Here is a 25433-nt window from a genome sequence, read left to right on the forward strand (position 1 = left end):
TTCCTGGCTCCAACCCCAGCACTTTATCCACTATACCACCTAATTACCCCAATGTTAAATGCTAAAGATCATAAAATTTTAAAGATTTTAAGAAATGGATTTAAATGAATATAGGGCAGGGCAGCTAGGTGGTACAGTGAGTAAGTAGAGCACCTGCCCTGGAGTCAGGAAGACCTGAGTTCAAATGCGACCTCAGACACTTGACACACTTACTTGCTGTGTGACCTTGGGCAAGTCACTTAACCCCAATTGCCCGGCCCCACCCCCCAAAAAAACTAATAAATAAATGAATAAATAAATATAGGGCGAACTCCTTGTGCACCAATGGTGAAAATGGATTAGTGTGTGAGAAGTCCAGGGGGTTATGTTTTGATTTGGGTTTTGTTTTTCAACAAAAGTATCTTGGAGGAGGTAGTATGGTGTGGTGGTGAGAAGCCTGTCTCTGGAATCAGAGGAGTTCGATATCACTCCCACAGCAAACCCCCAGCTATATAAGCTAGTAAGCCCCTTGAACGAATCATTTAATTTCCTGGGCCTCAGTTTCCTCGTCTTTAAGGAGAAATAGTTGAAGTAAATGATCTCAGAGGTACCTTCTAACTCTCGGTCTGAGTCTGTGAATCTTGTAAGTAATACAGTTTGATTGTTGGTTCTAATCTCTGCCTGTGTCCTCCGAGGTCAAATCATTTCGCTTATTGTATGCTACCTGTCGTCTGTAAAATGAATAGAAAACAAAGCCAGTTAAAACCTAAAGTGGATTTCTTATTAAACTTCTCAGGATGCTACATTCCAGGAAAGTTACATCATGGAGGTGTCTTCCTGTACTGAACGCGATCTGAACGAGGGAACAAAACATCACCGAGAGCCAGCTAGCTGTCTGTGAAATGTCGCTCCCGACTTGAGAGAATTTAGTTTGAACCTGACCCCTGGAATCCTAATTCCCCCAAACATCCTTTGAGATGTAGCTTCACCCAATTGTATTTGCTTCTGTCGGCAGGATACAGAAATTCTGAATACGGCCATCCTCACTGGGAAGACAGTAGCAGTGCCCATCCGAGTGGTCTCCATAGAAGAGAACAGCGCCGTGACGGATATCTCAGAGTCAGTGGAGTGTAAGTCCTCTGATGAAGATGTCATCAAAGTAAGTACCCTTCATTTGCAAGCTAGGCTTACTAGGAGAGGGAGCTGGAGTATACTTTGCTTGAGTGCCCTTTTTACTGTGAACCTTTCTTTCACATAATTCCAAAAGTCATCATTTGATTCAGTGATTTAAAAAAAAAAGATTAGCGTTTGTTCCTCCCCTTTAAATTTTTTTTGTTAAATTGATTGTTTTATATAGAACTCATGAGTCAAGTCAAGTCAAGAAACATTCCCTATGTGCTTGGCACTGTGCTAAGCCTGGGGATATAAAAACAAGAGAAAAATATAGTCCCTGCTCTCAAGAAAGCTAAGTCTAAAGGGGAGAAGGGGGAGACAACATGCAAAGAACTACATACAAGCAAGCTTTATATGGGATAAATTAGATATAATCAACATAATCTTTAAAAAAAGAAATAATCAACAGAGGTGAGACATTGGCATTGAGGGGGATGGGGAAAGGCTTCTTTCAGAAGATGAGATTTTATCCAAGAGTTGAAAGAAACCAGTTCTGTCATGAATATTTTTCATTTTAAACTGGTTGCTTTGGACTGAACAATCATTCAGTAATCAAACATTTCTTGAATACCTACTCTGTGCCAGGCACAGTGGCGAGTGTGAATCACAAGAGATTCTAAGCTCCTCATGGGCTAAGTGCTGGAGAACTTGTGTAGTTTGGCCCAATGAGGGGCCCTCTCATGGCTCCACTTCCTTTTCTGTTGAATGAGGGATTTCTGTTAGCTTGTCAAGTTGGCAAATATTCATTAAGTACCTGCTATGTGCCAAGGAAGGAAGGAAGGAAAGAAAGGAAGGAAGGAAGGAAGGAAGGAAGGAAGGAAGGAAAGAACGAAGGAAGGAAGGAAAGAACGAAGGAAGGAAGGAAGGAAGAAAGGAAGGAAGGAAGATCCAAAACCAGTCCTTAGCTTCAAGGAGCTCACAGTGACCTCAGTGGTCCCTGCCATCCCTCATATCCTATGATTCTAAGAACTGTGGTTTCTATTTTCTTTGATTCTGTTGTAGTTGTTCAGTCATTTTCAGTCATGTCTGACTCTTTATGACCCCATTTGGGGTTTTCTTGGCAGAGATCCTGGAGTGATTTGCCTTTTTCTTCTCCAGCTCACTTTACAGATGAGGAAACTGAGGCAAACAGGGTTAAGTGACTTGGCCAAGATCACATAGCTAGTGCCTGAGGCTGGATTTGAACTAAGGTCTTCCTGACTCCAGGCCCAGCATTCTGTTTACTGCACCACCTAGCTCCCTTTCTTTGGTTCTATTAACACCTAATCCTAAAGTGTTCCAAGGGACCTGTTATCTCATCTATTTGAAAGTCCCATCCTATAATACAGATCATTGCCCATGTTGTGAAATTTTTGTCCATGTCCTCCCATAAAATTGCTCCAAGGAGTCCTCCCATTATGTGGGAGACTTTCTTTGATTTCTCCCAACTTCTCAAGAACACCAGTGCAATAGTCTGGAGACCCACTGGTCATCTCTCATCCTCACAATGTGATCAGCCCATCTCCTCTTCCAGTCATATATTTTTCTTGATGATATCTTTCATTCTTATGTTTCTTTGGAATTTCCCATTCTTCCAAATTGCAGCCCAATACATTGATACAAAAATAGTAAATCAGAAAATCACACAAAATCTTAGAATTTTAGCATGCGAGGGGACCTCAGTGGCTATGAAATTTAACCAATACCCAAAAGGAATTCCCATTATAAAATATCCACAAAGGCCCATTGTGTGGTGGAAGCTACCAAATCTCCAGGTAAGCCATTCTACTTTTAGGCAGATCTAATTGATGCATCTATATGGCACAGTGGATAGAGTGCCGGACCTGGAGTCAGGAAACCTCATCTTCCTGGGTTCTAATCTAGCCTCAGACACTTACTATAAGTGTGACCCTGGTCAAGTCACTTAACTCTGTTTGCCTCAGTTTTCTCATCTATAAAATGAGCTGGAGAAGGAAATGGCCAACCACTCTAGTATCTTTGCCAAGAAAACCCCAAATGGGGTCATGAAGAGTCAGACACAACTGAACAAAACAACAACAAATTGTTAGGAAGGTTTTCATTCCATTAAGCCTAATTTTGCCTCTTTATAGTTCCCACCCATAACACCTAGCTAGATCTTCCCTGGTTGGCCAAACAGAAATCATATTCTTCCTCCATATCACAATCCTCCACATATTTGAACACACATCTCCTACCCCACTTGCCAGGATCTTCCCTTCCCCAACCCAAACATCTGCAATTCCTTCAACCCATCATAATATGTCATGAATTGTAGGCCCTTAGCTCTCCTGGTTACCCTCCTCTAGATGCTGTCTTGCTTATCAAAGTTCTTCCTCAACTGTGACTCCCAGGTTTAAACATAGCCTCCAGATGTAACCCAGTGATTGCCATCTACAAACCAACTATCACCTCCCTCTTCCTGGAACCTACATCCCTCTGAATGCAGTGCAAGAGACATTAGCTTTTTTTGAGGGGGGGTTGTCATATCCTCCTTCTGACTCATATTGAGAATGTAGTTCATGAAAATCCAAGGTCTTCTTCAGACAAATTGCACTCTCACTTTGCCTCCCCCATCTTGTACTTACGGAATTAATTTTTTAAACCCAGGAGTAAAGCTTTACATTTGTCTCTATTGAATTCCATCCTACTCGATTCAGCCCAAAGCTCTAGCCTGTTGAGATCTCATTTTTGAATATCGACTCCATCCTTCTCTTTGTTAACTGTCTCCTGCTTGGTATAATCTGTAAATTCGATGTCTGTGTATAAATAATTAATAAAAATGCCATAAACATTAAAAAAAAAAACAAAAAAGGGCAGGGCCAAGCAGAGATCCTTCAGGCCCTCCTTTGGATGCTTCCATCCTCATTGATATTGAACCACTAATGACTAACCTTTGAGTTAAGCTGTTCAGCCAATTCCAAATCCATCTAATTGTATTATCTCTAGTTGACCTCTCTCTATTTTCTCCATTTCCTTTTCTATTGAATGAGGGACTAACATTAGGTCAGGTCAAATCAACAAACATTTATTAAGTACCTACTGCGTGCAGGCACTATGCTAAGTACAAAGAAAGGGGGAAGAACCTATGGTTCCTGGCCTCAAAGAGCTCACAATTACCTCAATGCTCCCTTCCATCCCTCACATCCTATGATTCTAAGAATTGTGACTTCTGCAAGAATAGCATGAGATAGTTTATCAAATGCTTTGCCAAAGTCCAGACAGAATTCCTTTAATCTAGTTTAGTGACTGTCAAAAAAGGGAAATGAAATTAGTCTGCCATGACCCATCCTTACCCAAGTTAGGCTGGTCCTTTGCAATCACACATTCCTTTTCCAGACAGCCACCAATCATCTCCATAACAACCCATTCAAGAATTTTTCTAAGAATTGAAGTCAACTCCATTGGCCTATAGTTAACAGACTGTTCTCTTAAACCTTTTTGAAAAGCGGAACAATATTTGTCCTTCTCCAATCTTTTCATAGCTCTTCCTTCTGGCATTCCCTTGTTCATGTACTTTCAAATAACACTGACAGTGTCTTAGTAATCACATCAACTGGTCCTTTCAGTACCCTGAGATGTAACTCCTCTGGGGTAGGTGACTTCAATCCATCAAGAGTAGATATATAACACTCTTTTCCTTTCTTAGTCATCCCAAATATCAGCTCCCCGTCAACTGTTTTTGTGATGTCTGGTATGGAGGTCATTCTCCTTAGTGGAGAAATTAGAAGCAAAAACAGTAATGAACAGCTCTACCTTCTCCCTGTCATCAATTATCCTTGTTCCATCTACCTCACATTTGATCTTGAGTGAGAGATTATTAAATATAGGTTATTACAGGAACAAGAAAATATTATTTTTGTCTTCCCTTCTCCCTCTTCTATAATCTCTCATTTCTCTTCTTTTTGCTTCAATTGGTTAGTCTATTTCTGTATTTCTTGCATGAATCAGCTTTGGCATAGCCCCAGAAAAACCATCAAACCAATGATTCTATGAAAATATTGACAGAGTCCATCCTTTTATTGGTGTGGAAGTTACTACATATTACGGTAAATGGAGACTTGAGGAGAAATGGACAAAGGAATCCTCAGCACAAAGCTCCAGTGCACACTAGCCTGGCACGCAGAGGGCACTCAAAACTTCATTTCTGATTTAATTGATTTGATTTGATTTGACCTCAAGAAAGAGCAACTCCGCCCTATTGGATAAGTGCGGAGAAAGTTCATTCTAGAGAGGAACCATTGTTTCATTTTTAGAATAATAGCTAAATGGGCATGCATGTCAGCAGTGCCCTTCTGCTGCCTTTGTGGAAGCAGTTGACGAGAATGAAAGAGACACTAGACTGTGACTTCCATTCTGCTACTTTCCACCTCGCCTGATGCACCCCCAACCCCCAGCACACCCACAGCTCCCATGTGGTCCACAAGGCCCACAGGGTTGTTTATCATTGACTCCTGGTGTGCTCTGAAGGCAGAGATTCTCAATGCATTGTTGTTAAGGCTTTTGAAGGAGACTGACGGCCTTGGCTGATTTTGGAGGGGAGGGCTGTTGGAATCCATCTGTCAAAGCAGCTCTAAGATAGGAGAGAAACAAATAAGCAAATTTTCATTGGGGTTTAATTGAGTGGATTTTTCTGCCCTCTTTCCTTTGCTTATAAACATGTTGTTCCAGGATGGTTTAAACAAAGAGGCTATTACTGTTATTTTCAGAGAAATATTCACTTTCTGCCCCCAGGGAAATAAGTAGATTAGAACAGAAAATTACCTGCCGAAATAATCCTCAGTGCCCCTAGATGTTAACTAGCAAGTGCAAAGTGCAGCTTAGATGGAATTTATCCACATGGTTACTACATTCTGTGATTAGTATGTGAATATGCTCAGCTTATAAGGAGTCACTGAAGCAGTAACCCTATTGCTACCAGCCTAGTTAACAGAAAGTGTTAATGGGGCTTCTGAGAAGCTGTTGATGGTGGCATGCCATCACTCCCTATGCAAGCTTCCTTTGCTTTCCTTCTTTCCCTCTCCCTTCCTCTTCTATTCTCCCTCTTCCTCCCTCTTCCTCCCTCCCTCTTTTATTCCCTTCCCTCTCTTTGTCTCCGTCCCACTTCATCCACTCCTTTAGCTGTGCCTTGAGTTATGTCTTAACCATAGTAGAGCCCTCTGGGCTAAAGAAGTTTGCTGACTTAGGCCTCCCAAGTCATTAACCTCCTCAGCTGCTGTGGTCTGTCTGAACCTCCACTCCACCTCACCCAATTTCTCTTTCCCATCACAACCACCCACTCTTTTGTGTCACCTCTCTCCCATCCTCCCAAAACCTATTCTTCATTTTCGCCTCAAATTCTTACCTCTTCCTTTTCACCCAGTCATCACTCTTGTTCTGGACTCACTTTCTTCTCCATTCTCACTCTTGACTCTATAACTAACTATACACTATCCTATATCCTTGGTTCCCTTGTCTTATTGACACCCATGACTGGCCATATATGCCTCAACCCTGGGTTACCACCTCCCACCGAACATCATTCTCTGCACCAACATTCAGGCTATTGGATGTTCCTTGAGGAAATCACACAACCATGCCAACTAGATACACCAAAAATTTGTTACCCACTGTCGATTTGGACTGCCACCACTGCCTGGCAAACCTTTTATTCATCCTTAATTGGCTCTCTAGCCCATTCCCCGTAACCATAGTTCCAGACCTTCCCATTTCTCCTCCAGCCTCCTACGCTAGCCTCTGTCTCCACTCAAAAAGTTACCTTGTCTCCTACTTTATAAGAAAGCAGAAAGCATCTGCCTGCTATATTCACCACCTCAGAACCCCTCAGCATTATTCCTCATTCTATCTTTCTTTGCTCTAGTCTCTGGTGAAAAAGCAGCTCATATCCTTGCTGAGACCAGACCCTTCACTATGCTCTGATTGCATCTCCTCTAGGAGCTTGCCCCTTAATTCCCACCCACTCTCCACATTATTCAATGTGTCCCTATATGCTGGCTCCTTCCTTGAGGCCTATAAGGATCCTCAATTCTCCTCTGTGCTCCAAAAATCCTCACTTGACTCTAGCATCCCTTAATCAGTTGCCCTATATCTCTCCATTCTTCCACAGTCGGACTCCTAGGGAAAAAAAAAACTATTTATCCTCATTATCTCCATTTCGACTCCTTGCATTCCATCTTCTGACCTCCAGGTTCAACTTTTTAACTTCTCTGTGTAGTTACCAAGAATCCCTTAATTTCTAAATTCAATGGTCTTTTCTCATTGTTCATCCCTTCTCTACCTCTCTGCCGTATTTGATGCTATTGACAACCACCTCCTAGTGGATATAATCCCCAAGCCCCAGGTTTCTGTAACACTCATCTCTTTTGGTTCATTGTTCCTTCTCAGTTTTCTTCGCTGGGTCATTATACCTGTTCCACCCCTAGTTGTAAGTGTCCCCCATGGCTTTGTCCTGCATCCCTTCATGGCTCAAAATCCTATGTATTAATGATCTCAAAGGGTACACTAATTCAATTATCATCTCCACATGATTTCCAGATTCACCATATCAGCCTTACTCTCTCTCTCTCGAGCCCAATGCTCATATCACCAACTGCCTGCCTGTTCTATGTCTGTCACTGAATATCCATAGATATTTAACTCAACATGTCTAACACAGAAGTTCCTGCCTTAAACTCACCTCTCCTCTAGGCTTCCCTATTTCCACTGAGGGGACCACCATCCTTCCAGTCCCCCATCTTTCTCACCTCAGCAACAGCATGACAATAGAGGATGGAACCCAGGACTTGAGGTGGACCCAGATGGCTCCAGAGGAGAGAGTGAGGCTGGTGACTTTGCACAGCCCTCCCTCACTTAAACCCAATTCACCCGCATGTTATGGCATCACCTCCCTCATGTTATGGTCCTCTTCAAGAAAGAACAAACAAACAGCAACCTTCCCATATTAGGTTTCAAGCTCCTCAAGGGCAAAGACTGTCTTTTTTTTAATTTGCATTTGTATCCACAGTGCCTGGAACATGGGAAGGTGCTTAATAAAGATTGACCCCATGGATTCTTTCTGCTCTAGTAATTGTCTGAAAGGTGCTAGACTTAGAGTCTGGAAGACCTGAGTCGAACATCTCTGAGTTGAGCCTTGAAGGATGTGAGGGATTCTAAGAGGGCAACATTATATAAAAGGAGGGTGGGACTAATGTATATTGGGCAAAGGATTATTTAGCCTTTCTCAGCCTTGGTTTCCTTATCTGTAAAATCTCATGAGGTTGCCATGAAGTTCAGATGAAATAATATAAATTCTGATCTTTATAAGCCTTAAAAATCTATGTAGATATTAGTTATCATTATGACAAGTTCAACAAACATTTAATAAGTAATGATGAGGCACAAGTCACTGATGGGCACTATGCAGACCAAGACAAAAACAGCCCCTCAGATCATAGAGCTCTTGGCCTAGGTCTTCCCCAAACTGGCCATCCTCATGCCTTGGCAAAGCTTTGAACTTTTCAATTCTACCTACTGTACCCTTGCCTTCCTGCAAAGCTCAGCTCAGGTGTCTCCTCTTCCTTATCCCTCCTGTTTATGGTGCTCTCTCCCTCTCGATTTATCTTAAATTTTTATGTGTTGGGCCATAGATTTGGGATGAGAAAGGACCTTTGAGACCACCAAGTCTAGTACTCAGATTTTACATATGGAGAAACAGGCACAGATATATTAAGGGAATTATTCAGGATCAGTCAAATAGTGAGAGTCTGAGGCAGGATGGGAAACCAAGTTTCCAACACCGCACTAGCTGTCATATAATCCAGATAGAATATAAGCTTCCTGAGGGCAGAGACTGTCATTTTTGCCTTTGTATCCCAAGAGTCTAGCATAGTGCCTTGAATATTTGAATTGAACTGAACTGAATTCCATTTTCGTGTCTATATAGACACATATATACATATATGTTATATATACACATGTGTATATATCATACTGTATAATATATAGTATACGATTTCTATATGTAATATATGTATATACAATATGTATGCAACATAGACACACAATGTGTCCCAGAATTCTTGGAGCAGTTTTAATAGCTTAAAACTGGATTAAGACTTTTGGGACACCATGTATAGTTGAATGAATCAATGAATGAATAAATGAAACTGTATTTATTTAGCACTTACTATGTGTCAAGCCCTGGGGATACAAATAGAAAAAAAAATGAATAAGTTTCTGCTCTCGAGAAGCTTATAGTCTAATTGGAATGGAGATCACATCCAAAAGAAAGTTCTATGGAAAGTCAGATAGAAAGACCCAGCAGTCCTAAGGATGCAGTAGTTGTCCAGAGGTGCTTAGAGGAGTGAATTTTGAATTAAGTGTCCACACTTAGAGAAGCCTAAGAAATCCTCCCAGAATGACCCATTCCAGCACCAGAAGAACAGAGCTAATTGCATATTCGGGGGCTGCTCCTGTGGTCATTATTAGTCACTGTACTGTGAGATCACCAGTTGCTGTTCTAGCAGAGCACCTTTCTGTGGGGAAACTTATGCTTTGTGGTTTAGACCCTCATTAGAAAAAGTTCATTTATTGAATTTACAATGCAGCAAGCCTGGCTTCTGGGATATGATTCCAGCTAATGGGTCCCAGCGCAGAGCTAAAAATAAGGCATATGTGTGCCTCACTTTTCCCCTAGTGACAAAAGGTGGCTCCAGTTAGTTCAGCACATGCACAGTGTCTGGACTTGTTCCACAGCCTGATTTTTTCCCTAAGCTACAGCTCCTGTCAGCATTACCACTTCTTTGCTACCAAATTTACTATCGATTTTATGAGTGATAAAAGACCTTGAGAGCTTCAGACGTTCATGCAGTGGTCTTCATCTTTTGAAGTAGCCTGGAGAAATTTCCATTGTGCTAAAAAGCAGGAGTTGTCAAAGAGAATTTGTCTGGGGTACAAGGACCTGGGTTTGCATTTTGGCTCCATTATTTATGACCTTGTAAGTGGGTGACCTTGGGTGAATCACTTTGCCTCTGAGTCTGTTTCTTCAGTGATAAATGGAGAGAGGCTGATGTCAATTACAGAATGGCTAAGGATATTGTGGGATGTGAGTATAATGGAATATTGCCATGCCATCAGAAATGATGGAGATGGAGAATTAAGAGAAGTACAGGAAGATTTCTATGGACCAATACAGAGTGAAGCAAGTAAAACCGGATAACAAATATGCACAATCTAACTACAGGACTGGAAAGACAGGCAGACAGCAGGGAGGAGGGAGAGAGAGAAAGAGAGAAAAGAGACAGAGACAGAGACAGAGAGACAGGAGAGAGAGAGCACAGAGAGACAGAAAAAGAGGACAGAGAGACAGAGAGATAGAGGGGAGGAGAGAACAGAGAGGTGAGAGACACAGAGAGAGAGAAAGGGAGACAAGGCGAGACAGAGTAAGGGAGAGAGAAGAGAGAGAGGGGGTGAGAAGAAAGAGGAGAGAAAAAAATAATAAATATATCTATAGGTAGGAAGATGGATGGATGGATATATAAGTAGGTAGATAGATGGATAGATAAATCTGTGAGTAGGAAGATAGATAATAGATGGATGATGGATAGATATGTAGGTAAGTGGATCTGTAGGTAAGTAGATGAATAATAGATGGATAGATATATAGATAGAGAGATGAATAAATAAATAGATGGAGGAATAACTGAATAAATCCACAAGTGAACCAAGCAACAAACAAGTAATATCAAAAATTTTTTTAAAAGAATGCCATGCAGATGTGATGGCAAAGCTTGAAATAAGAAAATGCATTTTCCTCTCATCTTTGCATAGGCAGGGGACTATGACTGCAGAACACTGCTTTTATCACTCAAATCAGCAAACGTTTATTGAGTGCCTTCTGTATGCCAAGCGTTGTGGCCTACAAATTCAACATGTGAAACAATCTCTACACACAAGGAGTATACATTCTAACCTAATGAGATTGGTGTTGACAGTATCCCTTCTTACTTGGTCAGAACCAGTGTTCTCACTTAAGAATCACTTCTAATCCAGAAAGCTAATTGTGATCTCAAAAAGGATGATTTCAGTGCTTTTTATTCAAAGCTGTCTCAAGATCCTCCATTTTTTATACATATATACTTGTTTATTCTTGAAAGAGCCACATGGCTCACCCACAATGATGCACTTTGCCAAAAGACTAGATTATACAAACATACTTTTCTGCTCTGTTGCTAACTGGGTTGTTAACAGTTGAAGTGTTGGGAACACTACAAATGTCAAAGCTGCTAAAAATGATGGTGATAGGAATGGATAATGTGAAATACACACTACTTAGGGCCCAGTTAGATACCTTAGTTACAAAGGAGGTTGAAAAGGCACTTTGGGGCTGTTTTTCGCAGGAACATACATTATGACATAGACCTGAAAAACTGAATATTGCTAAATCTTTGACTGAATTTCTGAGATCAGTCAGTCCTTCATGTATCTTGCTCATTGAAAATCAACTGGAATAACCCCACCAATCCCAAGACTGGCTGACACACGAAGTTGACAGAGAATTATTCTTTTACCAAAGAGCTCATCTTGTGGGTTTAGCCTTCCTTTGGAGGAGATTAATCCAACTGATTGCTTGATTTCACTTTCTAAATTTAATACAGCCCATATCATATGCCTACTATGTGCAAAGTCACTGAAGATTCAAAGACAATTCAACTGAATTCAACAAGCATTTGCTAAATTCCTGTGATGTGCTGTGAGCTGGGGATACAAAGGAAATAGCCCCTTCTTCAAAGAACACTTTGATTCTACTTGGTCATTGGATCATAGGGTCATATAACAAGACCTGGAAGGGACCTCAGAGGTCATCCAGACCAACCCCTATCATATTACAGAGGAGGAAACTGAGTCTCAGAGAGGTAATATGACTTGGCTTGAGGTCAAATAGTTACTGTCAGAGGCAGGATTCAGAAGAATTCCTTTGGGGGCATTTTGTCATTGATCTCCGCCTTTGCATCCTTTCCCCTTCTTGATTGAGAAAGCAAGACCTCCTGAAACCTAGAACCAGACCCAGTCCAAAAGCCCATGAAGTGATCCTAAAAGTTGTTATTGATGAGGGCAGCCTATTTAAAGACCAGATGATTTACCCTCAACAAGAACCCATGGACCTCAGCAGAATTAGGGAAATATTCATGGCAATACGTAGCAGTGAAAATCCAATTTCAGAACTTAATTGCCTATGGAGGCAGAGCCAGGCTCCATTTAGAGAAGACTTTCCATATCACAGGCTAATAGTGTCATTGATTTAGTGTTAGAATAGACCTTAGAAGTCAAGCCATTCAACCCCCTCATGTTAAAGATGATGACATTTAAGACTAAAGAGGTTGAATAATTTCCCCAGGTGGCTGCCCAAGACCACACGGCTAAGAAGTGGAAGAGTCTGAATTTGAACCCAGATCTTCCCACTTTAAGTCAAGTGTTCTTTCTACTGCCTACATTACCTCCACTTCTCACATCATGTAGCCAAAGGATGTTGCTTCTTACTTACTACTGATCTTAACAGCAAAGACTATCTTGCTTTTCTACCTGTATATTTATTTATTTTACATATGTATGTATTATTTTAATAGACATTAATATATTTATTTTTCATATCTGTATATTTCTTTCCTAGTGTATTTTTGTACGTAGTAAGCCCCTACTAAATATTTTTCCATTCACTCATTCACTCTTTGAGCTATCAGCCAGAATTCTTCTTACAACTTTCTCAAGCCATAGTAGATCACAAATTTAAAGGACTTTTGAGATTCTTTAGTCTACATTCAGAGATAAGGAAAGTCAGCCTTAGAGACACCAAATGATTCGTCCAATACCAAACATGGAGTAAAGGGCAGAGCTAAGATTAGAATCCAGATCTTTGGACTCCAAAATCCAGCACTCTTTCCCCTTTGCCTTTTTATATCCTTAGTACGACTATTCCCTGGAGAAGGCAAAATCATCTTGTAGGTGGCATACTTTCAATGACTCGAGCTTGAGGCTTGGAATACCAATGCAGGGATTCCAGGTGGGAGAGGTGTACGCTCCCAGGTTTTGGCTCACTTCAAAGTCCTCAAGCTCTGAGGAGCTGAATCCCCCAGAGCCACTAAGGAAGAGGATAATAGGAGAAAACAAAACCTCTGAGCAGGACAAACTAGGAAAGTGTAGGTTGTTCTGACCCTGAATCTTCAGCTGCAAAGAACACAACGTTCTCATAAAGAGCTTTTACAAGGGACAATACAATTGATTTATAAGTCATGTTTTAACTTAAGTCAAATGAGCTGTCTGGAATTGGTTAGCTGGGCACAATGTTTTTAAAGCTCAGTGGGTCTAATAGCTGGAAGCGAATGAACTTGGAATGGAGGAAAGGTTTTTGTTCTGCACTATAAAATATATAGGGGTACAGGGCAGATCGGGATTTGGGCATCTGTTTATTTGTTTGCCAAAAGAGAAAGACTGCATTTGAAAGAATTGCCCTCATTAAGTGTTTTCTCTTTTCTCCCGCCTGATGCTGACATTTCTGCTCCATGATTCCAACCTTAAACAAATCATTTTCCATCTCCGGGACTCAGTTTCTTCATTTATAAAAGGACAGTGTCAGACTGAATTGTCTCTGAGGTCTCTGACAGCTCGGTGTTCTTTTCTGTAGGTTCAATGTGGACAAAGGCTGCCTCTTGCTCATGTTTCTCCCACACTGTCAGGAACAGGGTGCTGTATGGCGCCAGTGGCACTCGAATAATAATTATAATAACCACAATATTTATGTAGCATTTTAAGGTTTGCAAATCACTATGCACATATATACATGTATGTGTATACATATATGATTCGTGTTTATATGTGGATTATACACACACATATACCATGTGTAAAGATAGCTCGGTGGCCCAGTGGAGAGAGCACTAGGCCTGCAGTCAGGAAGACCTGAGTTCAAATCTGACCTCAGATACTTACTAGCTCTGTGACAAGTCACTTAACCCTTGTTTGCCTCAGTTTCTTCACCTGCAAAATGGGTATCATAATAGCGCCCACCTCCCATGGTTGTCATAAGAATCAAATGAGATAATAATTGGAAAAAGCACTTAGCACAGTGCCCGGCACATAGAAAATGCTATGTAGATGTTAGCTATTATTATTATGTGCATGTGTATACACGTGCACAGTACTTTGCAAACCTTAAAGTGCTTCCTTTATTATATATATATATATATATATATATATATGTATGTATGTATGTATGCATGCATGCATGTATGTGTGCATGTATATATGTATATATAGACATCTATATGTATACACAGACATACATATATAGTCTATGAATATATGTAATATACTATTATCCTGCCATATATACAAATGTATGCTTCATCTGTGTGTGTATATATATATATATATATATATATGTACATGTATAGTATATATATATATATATATATATCATGGAGATAATTTGTATATATATATATGTATAAAACTTGGCAAACCATAAGATGCTACACAAATTTTTGTTTGTTATTGTATATTTGTGTAAAATATATACAATACCAAAATTATATGTGTATACATATATGTTATATGATATTCCTCATATATACCAACTATGTATATACGTACACACACACACACACACACACACACATATATATATATATATATATATATATATATATATATATATATATCATTTGATCCTCATGATAACCCTGTGAGGTAAGTACTAATATTATCTAATATCAGCCACATTTTACAGTTGAATAAACTGAAACAAAAAAGTTAAGTGACTTGCCCAGGATCACACAGCTAATAAGTACCTGAGGTCAGATTTGAACTCAGATCTTCCTGTCTCCAGGCCTAGCTCTCTATCTACCACAGCACCTACCTGTCTCTAGCTAGGAAAGTGACAGACCAAGCCAAAGGGACAAGCAAGGAGACAAGTAGAGAGGACAGAGGCTAGACCTCAGCAAACATGGAACATACCTATGCCCTGTCCCTGCTAAGGACTGGAAAATTCTGTAAATGCAAATTTTCAAAGTGTAACACAGCTATAAGAATAACACTTACCTCACAGGATTATTGTAAGGATCAAATGAGATAATATGTAGAAAATACACAGTAACGAGCACACAGTAGGTGCCTAATGAATGCTTTTCTTTTCCCTTCCTTTGTGTCCCAGTTTCTTTCCTTGGGTTCTGCCTCAAACATTAATCTAGTTGAAATCAGTGTGACATATCTTCTTTCCAGTCAGGATTAGAGAACTTCCTCCTGCATTTTTCTTAGACAAAACTTGCCTACATATAAGCATTGAAGAAATGATCACTTATGGCTAGCAAGGAGGCCACCAAGAGTCAGTTTCTCAGCAACTCTCTTAGGCTAGTACCAAACCCTGTGATTGGTGTGACTGGCACCTGGTCATTGGCACAGAGTTTGGCAAGGTTGCCTTTGGAGAGACATCAAATCATATAGCTCACCATCCAAGGAGGAAACCAAAGAACCTAAGGACCATAATGCCACTGGCCATAAATCAGTACCATTCTCAATTTCAAATCAAAATTACAAGGATATGTGAGATGGTGGTGTCAACAGCCAACAGTGTAAATATATCAAAATGGTCATAACAGAGGGAGATAAATGGGATATTGGGATAAGTATTAGCATACACACTCTGGCATCCTGAGGGCCTCTATCTCTTATAAGGCTCCCTGCTCAAATACCACTGGGGCTACGTGTGAGATGGAACTGAGACACCAAAATGGAAGTCAATCAATCAAGGAGTTATTTACGATGTCCACTTTGTGCCTAGCACCATGGAAGACATGAAAGAAGGAAGCTCGTAGAATCTTAGAGCTAAAAGGGACCTCAGAGACCCCTCTCATCCAACTCCCCATCTTTACAGATGAAGAAACTGAGGCCTAGGAAGGCGAAGCAGTTGGCTCCAGGTCACACAGTTTGTTAATGAGAGAGCCAGCATGGGAACTCAAGTCTCCAGACTTTCATGCTCATGCAGGCAGCATGGCCTCCCAGAAGGGTCTTGGACATGGAGTCAGGAAGACCTCGGTTCAGATCCCACCTCAGATACTAACTGTAGAATAATCCCGAGCAAAGTCACTGAAGCTCTCTGTGACTCAGTTTCTCATCTGTACAATGAGGGATTTGGTCTCAATGGCCTCTAAAGTCCCTCCTGACTCTGAATCAATGAGATCTGGTCTTACCATCCCACCACCACGTCTAATGTGCATAGTGCGGGGAGAGGGCAAGGTAATCATGCTGTCATCTAATTAAAAAGGACAAAATGTATGGTTCACATGGAAAACGCAGTAGGATGTCAGAGGGGAAAGAGGAGACAGGTGGTTGAGGGAAATTAGCCAAGGACTTGTAACTTGCATCGGACCCTGAAGAAGTAGTAAGACTTTTGTAAAAGAAAAGAGAGTACTCTGGGTGAGGGGGACAGAATGAGTGAAGGGATGACGGCAAGAATGAACATGATAGACAGATGCAGAGAGAGCGATTCAGAGAGAGAGACAAAGACAGACAGACAGGCAAAGAGAGAGACAGAAAGATAGAGAGAGACAGAGAGACAAAGACAGAGACAGAGAGACAGAGACAGACAGAAACACGGAGAGACAAAGACAGAGAGACAAAGACAGAGACAGAGAGACAGAGACAGACAGAAACACGGAAAGACAAAGACAGAGAAACAGAGAGAGAGATGGACAGAAAAAGACAAAGAGAGGGAGACAGAGATAGAAAGACAAAGAGATAGACAGAGACAGAGAGCCAGATAGAGACACAGAGAGACAAAGACAGAGAAACAGAGAGACGGATGGACAGAGAAAGAGACAGAGAGAGAGAGAGAGATAGACAGAGACACAGAGAGACAAAGACAGAGAAACAGAGAGACAGATAGAGAGCAAGAGAAACAGAGGTGGAAGGAAATACTTTCAATGCATCTGTTACCTGACAACCATTTGTTTGCCTCAGTTATCCATACATAGAATTATCACCACACTAAACAGTTCTGACCATTAGCCTCCAAACGCACCCATCCTGTCATCTGCTTTACTTTCTCAGTTGGGTCCCTTTCAGAGGTTTTTCCACCTTGAACTTAAAGCCCTCTCCTCCCATTTCCCAGTTATGGACAATAAGACAAGGGCTGAATTTTTCTCAGTCCCCAGTACTGGGGCTTCTAGGATCTTAAGTATCACTAGGAAATGTTTCAAAGTCCAAGAGATTAATGGAGAAGGCCAAGATACCAACAATCTCCACCAAAAGGACATCTCTGTTCCCTGTGCCCTCTGTCCCAGGCCTTCAGAAATCTCAAATTATATCAATGAACAGAAAACAAGGCAGCTTCTGTGGGGGGGTAAATCAGTGAGACAACTGTTGGATAGACACCTTATGACCTCACAGCACTCAGAAACAATTATAGTTGTCACACTGGAAGTTTTTCCTGCCTCCTCTCTTCATTGAAAGAAAAAATTGTACAAAGACCAAGAGGTCATGAGTCCCTGTGGCAGTGAAAACACTTCAGTGTATTTCCTGACCCTATTCTCCATACTTGTCAGAGAGGAGTGATTTGGAAAGGTTTGTGGGACTTAAAGTGTAGGCATCACATTGTAAATCAGAAACATCAAATAATTTGCTGCCCATTACACGTGGCCTGCAACACTCCTGGAGGAGGCCTGAACAAGATTAAAATGCGATTGGGAAATATTTAGCAAAAGAAATAAAAATACAATAAAATAGAGATAATTAAAACTAAGTCAATACATGGCCCACAGGGATCCTTAGGTATGATTTAGTGGTTTCTGTTTCTATTTGAATCTGACACCCACCGCTGGGGTAGCATATAAGAAAAGCTCCTCTCCCCACCCATAGGATGTACTCACAGAATGTGGTCACACAAGATAAGGTTTTAAGGTGTTAGGTCCTGTGATCCCTTTAGGAGGTGTGAATTACATTGATTGGGTCAAGAAAGGACCACTGAGATTAGCTGAACCAGCAAGCTAGCCACACATCTTGGGGGATTGAAACAGCTGGATGAATTTGAGCAATTTGAGTTGGAAAATTGGGTAGTCCAGGCTCAGGAATGCTTTGTGAGGAAGGACCCTTTGAGGGAGGTGGGGAGGAGGGGACTTTCTCTCCTCCCCCTCCACCCCATGCCATCAGAGGTACTGGACCAGAGGGAATCGATATATCAAGTCAGGATCAATGAAATGCCAGAATATACAAGTACAGTTATTTTCACCCTAGAGAGGAAGTTGTGGAAAGGACAACTCTCTCTCTCAAACTAGTAGAAATTCTAGACTTGAAATCTGGAGAGACCTAGGTTCAAACCCTGCCTCTGATACTTAGTACATGGGATATCACAGGCAAATTACCTACATGGCCCTCTAAATGGGGTTAATAATTTCTCATGTGCCTTTTCACAGACTTGTTGTGATGGTCAAGTGAAATCGCGTATATAAAGTAATATAAATATCATGTATTATTGTTTACCACCCACATTTTGATCCTCCAAGTCAGAATTTCCATTTGACACACCCAATTTGCTATTCCAAGTTTATGACCAATTGAATTTGAAGAGAAATCCTGCCCCTCCCAGACCAAAGGCCTCGTGGCATCCTATTACCTCTCCATCCCCACCCCCAACACCACCACCTGCCCACTTCCCAGAGCCATGCCAAGCTGCCAGCCAAGAGCTGCCAGATCTCAAAGCAATTTGGGGTCCTGAGCTGAGCACAAAGGGACATTTCCAGACCAGGCAGCGTTTTGCATTGTCAGCTAGATAATGTGTGATTTATCACAGAACAAAATTCTATCCAACCATTTGCAGTCTGTTTGGCCTTCATTGCAAGGGGCAAGAGAAAAAAAGGAGAAGACTGGAAATTTTGCTTAGCCCTGTTTTTTTTTCTTTCCCTCCCACCCCCCACCTCGTCACCCTTTCTTCAGAGATGTCAGGAAAGTAGCTGTAATGCACTTTAGGAATCAAAGAACTGCTGAAGTGGCATCAGATGCCCCTTGAAATTAAAAGTTCTAACCCAGCATCTGCAGAGAGAGTAGGAAAATATATACATCCATAAGGGGAGATGCTTAGCACTCTCCTGGGACTGGAAGGACCAAGAGGGGAGTTTATAGAGAAAAAACAGTTGCAACTCCTCCCCTGCACGTCTCTACTGACTTGATTCAGCTATTGTTGAGGGGCCTACTCTTTAGTTTGTGGATTATAGAGAATCCTCCTTTCCTATCCCCTGGATTTTCAGGCAAGAAGACTGACCTATTAGTCTGAAAATGGACCCAAACTGTCATCTGTTTTATTTTCTCTGTTTAATCACTGTTGAGTTTTTTTTTCTTCCTTGAATTTAATCCTTCTCCTCCTGCTTCCATGGACAATAAGACAAGGGCTGAATTTCAAATTTTGGTTCGAATCCTGCCTCCCACACTAGCCCTCAAAGCAATTCACTTAATATTCCTGGGCCTCAGTTTCCTCTTCTGTAAAATGAGGGGGTTGGACTCAATGGCCCCTAAGGTCCTTCCAGCTCTAAGTCTTATTGTTGTTGGTGGTGGTGTTCAGTCATTTTAGGAGTATCTGACTTTTCATGACCCCATTTGGGGATTTCTTGGCAAAGATGTGGGAGTGGTTTTCTTCTCTAGCTCATTTTACAGATGAGAAAATTGAGGCAAAGAGGGTTAAGTGACTTGACCAGAGTCACCCAGCTAATAAGTGTCTGAGGTCAGATTTGAACTTAGGAAGATGAGTCTTCCTGAGCCCAGCCCCGGCATTCTATACACTGTGCTACCTAGCTGCCCATTTCCGCATTTCAGGCCTATGCTGAACATATGTAACAACCTCAAAGCCAATTTGGAGAAGTAGGCTTCTTCATGAATCAGCAAGTCTTACCACTGTCAATAACAAAACATAATAGAATATAAGGTCAAGCTATATAACATGATATAGGAACCATGATGGTATTATCAAGTACTTCTAGAAATAGGATGAATATGCCATCCATAATTCCTAACAAGAATTCATTGACAACTTCTCAAGTAAGCATGGGTTCTATTAAGTCAGTCCATCATTTAATTATATTGCCTAAGATCTGCTGAGATAGTATTTGAGCTTTAAGTCATGTGTAACACCCGCCTCTGGGACTACTTTCCTAACTTCCACTTGTATTTGCAGTACAGGACCCTGGAGGGAAGTTGAATGCTATTTTCTATCAGGAGTAAATCTAAATAGCCAAGGTTTTAATACTGTTAATCCTTTAATACTGTTATCCTTGAGCCCCCATTAGTGTGCTTCCCATGACCAATCTATCACCCAGACTTAATTAGCTTTGAACGAAGGCATTTATTAAGATTACATAATAAGAGAAGTTGGCACTAACTAGCCCATCCCCAAAAGGCTGAGCTTTACTCTCCCCAAATACAGTTTGCATTAGGAGAATGGTACTGAAGTATACATTAGTGCATAGATGACATTCTTCTGTGGTACAAAGGATCATGTTCCTTTTAGCTATTTATTTCCTTTAAAAATTATCTTTATGTGTCTACCTCCATCTTTGGGGGAGACAGGGTGGTCCTTGGTGTGTTTCTTGATAGATGTATTGTTTCCTACTGATTCAATCTCTGATGACTGATTATTAGGGGAGGGTTGGGTAGGAAGGAGAGGAGGGAAAAAGGGAAAAAAAAACTCTCTCCTTCCCCCAAGGGGATTCCATTTCAGGGGCCTAACAGGCTAATTCTTATCTCCCTCATGAGACTATTTGAAAGCTTGGTTGGGTCTCATTTTTTATTCATGGGTCCAATGGGCATGACTGATCCACTCAAATAATCACATTGCTTTCTTTCTTAATCTCATCAGAGAGATTCATACCTCATAAACAGTGTACTGGATGCAAAAAATCTTGTCTACACATTTTAAAATTTCACCCCTTCCTTATATTGATTGTGTCATAATAATTGAGGTAGGGGTATGGGAAACCCTCCTCACTTACACATTTTGTTAAAAGCACTACAGAAGGGATTCGTGCTTTAGGTAGGAATTGGACACTATGACCTCCAAAGTACTGTACAATTCCTAAGTTTCTATGAAAACAGGACATTGAAATTGCAAAATATCATTTAATATCCCCATTCAGTCAACAAATACTTATTAAGTACCTACTAGGTTCCAGGCACTGAACTAGGTATTGAGGTTATAAAGAAAAACAAAACAGTCTGCTTTCAAAGAGTTTGCATTCTATTGGTGGGAATAATATGTATGAATATAAGTAAATGGAAAATATAAATAATGTAAATAAAAAGTCACTATACAGAGAGCACACTAGTAGCTGGGAGGGAATGTGTCAGATAGAAAAGGGCACTTACCCCAAGTTTTAAGGAATCTTAGGATTTGAAGAGATGAAGGTGAGGCAGGAATATATTCTAAGCACTGGGGACTAGTTAGCCTGTGTCAAGGCACAGGGAGAAAGAGACATATCATAAATGAGGAACTACAGGCAGACCAGTTTGACTGGAGCACAGAACATGGGGAAGGAAATGGTAATATGAAATGATCCTGGAAAGATGGGCTCAAGCCAGATTGTGAAGGACTTTAAATGCCCTAGGAGGAATGTTATTTGAAGTGTGAATTGCAACATTGTAGAGGAGGGCATGCCTTTATAGGATTGGACAAACATAACTTTAAAAGCTTTTAATATCCACAATCATCCTTTAGAACCTTGAAATGATCCATGGGTCAGGAAGTAGGAGTGATGGAGAATGTGAGGAAAGGAAAAAAAATATTACTTTAATGCAGACTTGAGGTGGGATTTGGGGGGAGAAAAGAAGAAACGAAGGGTGTTCTTCCTTTCTTTTCTTCTTCCCCTCACCCCCTCCAGATTCTATGTATCCCTGTGTCTGAGAGGTCAGGAGGAATAAAGTGAGAGAGAAGGCAAGACGTGGTGCGAGGGAAGGATTTTAGTGATGCTTTTCATCCTCAGAGAAAAGATCTGAAATTCAAGTTCTCTTAAGATCTGAAATTACCTCATTTCCATGGTATTGGTGGTGGGGGGAGCCAAAAGCAGTGGATTTGGAGTCAAAAAAGCCTTGACTCAAATCCCCTTTTATAAAGTCAGGTAATTTAGTTCAGCTGACATTTATTAACTACCTGCTGTGTGCATGTGAAGGTGTTGGATGAGGTCATCTTTAAGGCCCCTTCCAAATTCCATGAGCCTATAACCTGCTCCTTCCCTCAGATGAGATGATAATTGCAAAACACTTAGGATAGTGTCTGGTACGTAGTAGGTACTGCTTAATGTCAGATCTTATTATTATCATTTATTATGATGATCATTATCTAATCAGCTTGATGACCTGCTCCTCCCTACCTTGACCAGAAGCTGTCACACTAGACCTGAGACTTGGGCCTCCATAGCTGGCTTATCTCGGATCCAGGATCCAGGATCCAGGACCCAGTTAGTGGGGTAGTTACTCATTTTTAAAACACTCATCCTTCCGCCCCACCCAGTTGAGTGTATGTATACTATACCACAGCCCACTATAGCTACTAGCCAGCCTCACACACTACCATGTACCTTCCCTCCCTCTCTCTCTTTCCACCTCCCAAGGCAAAAAATAAAAAAACTCCCTTCCCTCATTTCCCAGTATGTTTTATTGTCTTCCCCCATTCTATTTCAAGTCCCTTGAGGCCAGGAACTACATCCTTTTAAATCTTTGCATTCCTAGTGATTAGCACAATACTTGGCACTTGATAATGGCTTAATAAATTTTTCTCCCATTCATTTGGAGCCTTCTAGCCTTATTTGAATATCTGAAATCAACTCTTAGAGAATCCCATAGCAGAATCATAAATCTAGGCTACATCAGGCTTCAGGGCCATCTAGCCCAATACCCCCAATTACCAATAAGGAAGCTGAATTCCAGTGGAGAGGAGTAACTTATCCAAGATCACACTGGGACAAAGCACAGAGGCCAGATGTGACTTCAGGTCTTCTGATGCCATGGCTAATGTTCTTTCTGCAACCCCACACTGCTTCCCCGACATGAGTGACTAGGAAAGAATGGTTTAGTCTATGGAACAGAACTGAGAGAAGAGCAGTAAGGAATTATGTTCAAACATCTAGTAGCTTAAAGCCAAATGAAAGAAATCTACTGGATCTACCTTCAGTTCCAGCTGAGAGGAAATTCTTTATTCGCTATGCATGTGGCCTATGTTCTAGCTATATGCTTGAGGTCAGAGTCTTCATGGATGTAGGGACTGTAAGAGACAGGGTCAGCAGAGACTTCCCATATTAGAGCCCACACCAGCTGTTCAGAGGAAGGCCACCATACTAGGCTGGCAAGGGTGAATCCCAACTTATAATGAGGAAAGGGGGAAGAATAGAGCCTCAATGACCCAGTTTATTTGGGCATCGTTTAACCACATTGGGGCATAACATAGTTACCTTGGCAACTCTCCCCATCAGACCTCAGCACACTGAGTGAAGACCATTAAATGATATTTTTATTCTAGATGGAGCACACTGGATACTGTTTGTTTGTTTTCTTCTCTTCTTTAAAAGAATAAAAAAAAATATAGAAAACCTCCCATAGCCATGAGTCCCTTGGCAGAGCTGGGGGCTCCCTGCTAGTGTATGGGGAGTCATGGGGAGAAGATAGCATCCCTTCTCCAGTGAACCCTGCATTCTTAATTATGCTAGTGAGTGGGGGGCCAGCTCCTAGCCAGACAGAATTTTGCCTCCATGTTCTGCCAACTAGGATAAGCCAAAAATAGTAGCTAGAGGTCCAATGGTATTGCCTGGTAGGATGGGAAATGTAAAACCAAAGGAACAAAATGGAATGGAATGGAATGGAATGGGATTGGACAAAATGGGATGGGATAGAGTAGAATGGGATGGGATAGATAGAATGAGATTGAATGGGATGATAATAGATGGAACAAAATGGCACCAGATAGAATGGGATGGAATGGGATAGGATGGGATGAAATAAAGTAGGGTGGGATGGAATAGGATGGGATGGAATGGAACAGGATGGAATAGAATGGGATAGGACTGGATGCAATGGAGTGGGATTCAATGAGATGGAATGGGATGAATAGGATGGGATGGGATGGGATGGGATGGGATGGGATGGGATGGGATGAAATAAAGTAGGGTGGGATGGAATAGGATGGGATGGAATGGAACAGGATGGAATAGAATGGGATAGGACTGGATGCAATGGAGTGGGATTCAATGAGATGGAATGGGATGAATGGGATGGGATGGAATGGGATGAAATGGTATAGAACAGAGTAGGATGAGATGGAATGGAATGGGATGGGACGGAATTGTATGAAATAGAATGGAACCAAATAGAATGGTTTCATTTGGGATAGGATGGAACAGATGGAACAGAATGGGGTGGGATAGTGTAAAACAGAATAGGATGAGATGGGATGGAATGAGATGGAATGAGATGAAGTGGGATGGAATGGAGTGGAATTCTACAAGGAGGATGGCACATCTTGGGATCTCTGAGCAGTTTTGTAACCTAGGGTTTTACTCCTAGAGGAGGCTTTTAAGCTCCTCTGATAAGGAATTTTATTAGATTGTAAGTTCCTTGAGGACAGGGACTGCTTCATTTTTCTCCTTTTTGTATTTTCACCACCTAGCTCAGTGCCTGGCACATAATAAGAGTTAATATTAATATATAAGTGTTAGGTTAGCAAAGTACATTCTTTATATTATCTCATTTGAAAGCAAAGCAGCTGGATATTGGCCTCTGAGGTCCCTATCGGCCCTACATTTCTTATACTATGATCTTCACTACAACCCTCTAAGATACGTGCTATTAACAATCCCATTTTGCAGATGTGAGACTTGAGAATGAAAGAGTCCAAGTGACTTGCCCAGGTTTATCTAAACTAGCATTCACCTTAGACTTTCCCTAACTCCAGCTCCTGTGCTCTATCCTGTACTATTTAATGGTCTCAACCTTAATAAAGGCTTGTCGAACTGAATTGACATTCATAGTTACAGCACAACTCTGTAATTTTGCCCCCAAGCCATCTGTTGTATCATCATTCTCCCAGGCGCTTAAACCTGAAAACTTTGACCCTTCTTTTTTTCTTTTTATGTCCTTCTCTGTAAAATCAATGACTGGAACTCATCAGGGCCAATTCTAGCTCTTAGTAACAGTGTCCCAAAAACCAGAAAAGCATTCCTTGAAAGCACCTTAAAAGAGGTGATATTTTGGAGGTCATAGTCCTGTGTAGAGAGATCAAAAGG

General features: G+C 41.1%; 1 protein-coding gene across 1 annotated transcript in view; it reads left to right on the forward strand.

The window, feature by feature from the left end:
• The window catches only part of TMEM132C (transmembrane protein 132C), a 537194-nt gene that overhangs the window by 477351 nt on the left and 34410 nt on the right, over nucleotides 1–25433 (forward strand). Inside the window, exon 5 of the mRNA XM_036734208.1 lies at nucleotides 995–1138. Within this exon, the coding sequence (XP_036590103.1) occupies nucleotides 995–1138 (144 nt within the window). The remainder of the gene's footprint in view (nucleotides 1–994; nucleotides 1139–25433) is intronic.

The sequence above is a fragment of the Trichosurus vulpecula genome, chromosome 1 (genome assembly GCF_011100635.1).
Source record: "Trichosurus vulpecula isolate mTriVul1 chromosome 1, mTriVul1.pri, whole genome shotgun sequence".
Classification (NCBI taxonomy): Eukaryota; Metazoa; Chordata; class Mammalia; order Diprotodontia; family Phalangeridae; genus Trichosurus; species Trichosurus vulpecula.